The 3,294-nt window shown below is 43.0% G+C and overlaps 1 protein-coding gene across 1 annotated transcript; it reads right to left on the bottom strand.

Moving 5' to 3' along the window:
• Nucleotides 1-867: 867 nt before the first annotated feature.
• LOC108517867 (uncharacterized protein KIAA0087-like) lies at nt 868-2,750 on the bottom strand (the record flags this gene model as incomplete). The annotated part of the gene is given in 3 exon segments (XM_017855974.1): nt 868-1,135; nt 2,523-2,701; nt 2,703-2,750. Coding segments are annotated over 3 exon segments (495 nt in total), but the record flags the coding sequence as incomplete, so codon positions are not given.
• Between the last annotated feature and the right edge of the window lie 544 nt (nt 2,751-3,294).

Below are 3,294 nucleotides of genomic sequence, written 5' to 3'. Positions count from 1 at the left end.
AGCTAATTTGCCCAAATGATATTAGGAGGCATTTTAGAACCTAAACCTGCTCCAATTCATTCACTCTGCTGGCGAGCCATCAGGGACAAGGCAAGGACAGGCTTGGTTTTGTTGAAGTCGTGATGTGGTAAAACAGCTGGGAAACTCTCTATTTTTCTTTTTCTTTGGTTAGTTCTTTTCCTTCTTGACAAAATGCTCCTGGATTCCCTTAAATGCTAGTGTTTGGATAATAAGTACATTACTTAAAAGACTGTGTATACTCTAGCATGTTAAGATATTAAGGAGGAAACTTAGACTCATTGTTGAGCTCTGCAAGAGTTCATTTTGGTCAAATGTCATTATTTAACCCTCCTGTCTTATAGTGTGAGTTCTGTAGTTGTGTGTGTGTGTGTGTGTGTTCATGCAACAATTACTCATAATTAAGTAGTGCTGTACTCTTAGGAAGGTCTGTGTGCATTGTGCATTTCCTCCAGTATACAGTGATCATGGAACTTGCAGATCTCCTAATAAATTTTAGGATTACCCCAATAATATTAGGTCATTAGGATCTTTGTTACCTTTGAAACTCCAAATTGGACAATTAGATTTCAGATGGACAGGAATTGAATTATTCTGCTTATTTTAAGCCAGCAACCCAAATGATTTTGAATACTCCCATTTCAATTTGACAAGTATGTATAGATAGCCCCCTGTGTGCTAGTGTCCTGTTTTGTGGATGAGAAGCTGAGGTTCAGAGAGGTTAAATAACTTCCCCAAGACAATTAGCAGGGTGGGTAGTCCTAACTTTAAACAAAATCCATCAGATTCTCAAGTTCATACTTTTCCTATCACCCTATGTACGTCAATCATCAGTTAAACCTCTGTGTTTCAACAAATATTAAATGTCTCAGACCGGGCTCTTTTCTTGGTGGTGTCCATGAATCTGATAGAAACAAGCAACTGACCCTTTCCGAGTCCAAGAGAAGGAGCAGTTGGCAGGGATGTGGCCAAATTCCTCTCCATACCATGGTGAGCGGGGTGCTTCATAGTACTTCTCGGTCCCCCAATGTGTCTGCCTCCTCTTTCTCTCATAGACCAGCATTTGACTTTGGTCACTTTGTAAGCCCAACAGACTGAGGTTGGATTCCCAGAGACCCTGGGAGGACCACGGGGTAGAAAGGAAGAGAAAGAGAGTGAGCAAGAGACAGAGCTTGTTCTCTTTCTGTCTTTTCCAACGCTTTTCCCCCTCCTGCTGGCCTATTTTAGAGCCATGTTGTCACACATTGGCACACCAATCTGAGGGCAGAGAGGGAATGACAGAAAATGAAACAAAATCACAGCTGTATTAGAGACTTCTCATTTTGAACAAGATGTGGAAAAAGGTTGAAACTAAGCTGCTTTCTCTTGGAAAATGGTTGCAGTAATTTTAGGGGCAGGTTTTTAGCATCTGAACGTATTAGCTGAAGTATTTGAATATAATGAGCTATGCTGCATGGGGGAGTGGAAAGGGGCCAAGGATAGGTGGGACAGTTGGAGTGGTCTTGGGCAAGCCACTTCACCTCTCTAGGCCTCAGTTTTCTCTTCCTCCCCAGGTACACATTGAGCCAGACAATCCCTGAGATTTCACAGGAAAGCAGTGAGGAGCAGAGCAGCACACTACACTGGAGTCAGCTGAGTGGCCTGAACCTTAGCTCTGTCACTTAGCTGGAGCTGTGTGACCTGGGTTGAATTACTCAATTTCTACGAGGCTCAGTTTCCACCTCTGTGAAATGGGGATAAGGTGTCTGCCTCAAAAGGTCATTAAGGGGGCTAGATTGGCAAATGCACAGGCAGCTTCTGGAGAAGGCATTTTCCCAGGACTAGGAAGAAGAACTGGTGAGTGGGATGCTTTGAAGGTGAGCAAAGGAGGATAACTGGTCTATGAAGAAGTTCAGACTGGGAAAGGCCTGGCCTTGGAGTGGGTTGGGGGTGCTCTGGGAAACCCTTTTCAAGGGAGGAGAAAATGGAGTAACTGTCAGACAGAAAACAGGGTCCCTCAATGCTAAGCTCTGTGGGGACATTGCCTTGGAGGAAGAAAAAGAAATCTCGAAACTCCTCTCTGTTTACTACTTTTCATTTCTTAATTCTTTATCTATAATGAAGATGGGAAGGTGTAAACTCTGACAGTTCCATTTATTTTTACCATTTTCACCTAAAACAATACAAGGAGCATCAATTATTTCCACCCTGGTTTCAACTGCAACTGGATAAAGTCGGTTTAATTAAACATGTTCCATGTCTGAGGGTCTGTTTTGTTTGTCTGTCTGTCTGTCTGTCTGTATCTCTCTTTCTCTACCACCAACCACCACACCATCCCTGTCCCCTTCTTCCTTCTCATCTCCATTTTCCAATCTCACAGCTGGGCCCAGGAAAACATGGAATAAGGACCCAGTGAACTAAAGGGGCTGAAGCCATGACTAGGAATCATGTGTGTGAAGAAGCCCAGAAGAGCAAATCCTCCCCAGAAGGGCACACGGAGGCCGCTAAGGAAGGAGGGAGGATACCTTCTGTTCCTGTGTTCAGGCTTTAATGCGTCCAGGTCACAGGAGGCTGCCCCTCCAAGCAGAGAAAATGATCTGTCCCTATCAGTGCCAGGCAGAGGGCAGGGGATTTCGCACCTGAGCAAGGGATGGGATGACTCCCAAGCTTCCGTTCTCCCTGGAGTTCCTCCTTAGGGTCTCTGTGGACACAGAGGAGGAAGCAGGAGCTGTCTTTGCATAGTCATGGTCAAATATTTATATTTGTTTAGGATTTGCTTCTATAGAATGTTTTTGTCATTCAAATCTATTTCCAAAATAAATCTGGATCTCTTTTATAAGAAAATGCAATGAAAACACCAGAATGATAGAATAAGAAAGCAGAACTGAAATTACTGAAAAGGAGCAAAGGAATTAAATGTTGCCAGGCATCTGAGATGAGATGATTAAAACAGCCAGGTGGCTCTGAGCTAAGGCAAAAGGCAGAATCTGGGGCAACACAGTTTATATCATCTGACAACATAAAGCATGCACATCGAGCCACACTGCTTCCTGGAACAAACTCAAGGCAGGATTTATTACCTGGGTTCCTGTTTGAGTGCATGTTGAATGACCAGTTGACGAAAGCCTTCAAATAGAGTTTTGCAAAAGAACAAAGAATGAGACATGGAGTACTGACCCTCTCTGAAAGGGTTCCAGAATTAAGATTACAGAAGCCAACCCAACATTTGCTCACTACATTTTAAATTGAACTTAATACCATCTTTTAAAAAATAACCACTTTAAAAATAATTTTTGC

The sequence above is a fragment of the Rhinopithecus bieti genome, unplaced genomic scaffold (genome assembly GCF_001698545.2).
Source record: "Rhinopithecus bieti isolate Rb0 unplaced genomic scaffold, ASM169854v2 scaffold_40559, whole genome shotgun sequence".
Lineage (NCBI taxonomy): Eukaryota > Metazoa > Chordata > Mammalia > Primates > Cercopithecidae > Rhinopithecus > Rhinopithecus bieti.
The sequence above is the reverse complement of the archived record's forward strand: the minus strand, read 5'-3'. Positions and strand labels throughout refer to the sequence as shown.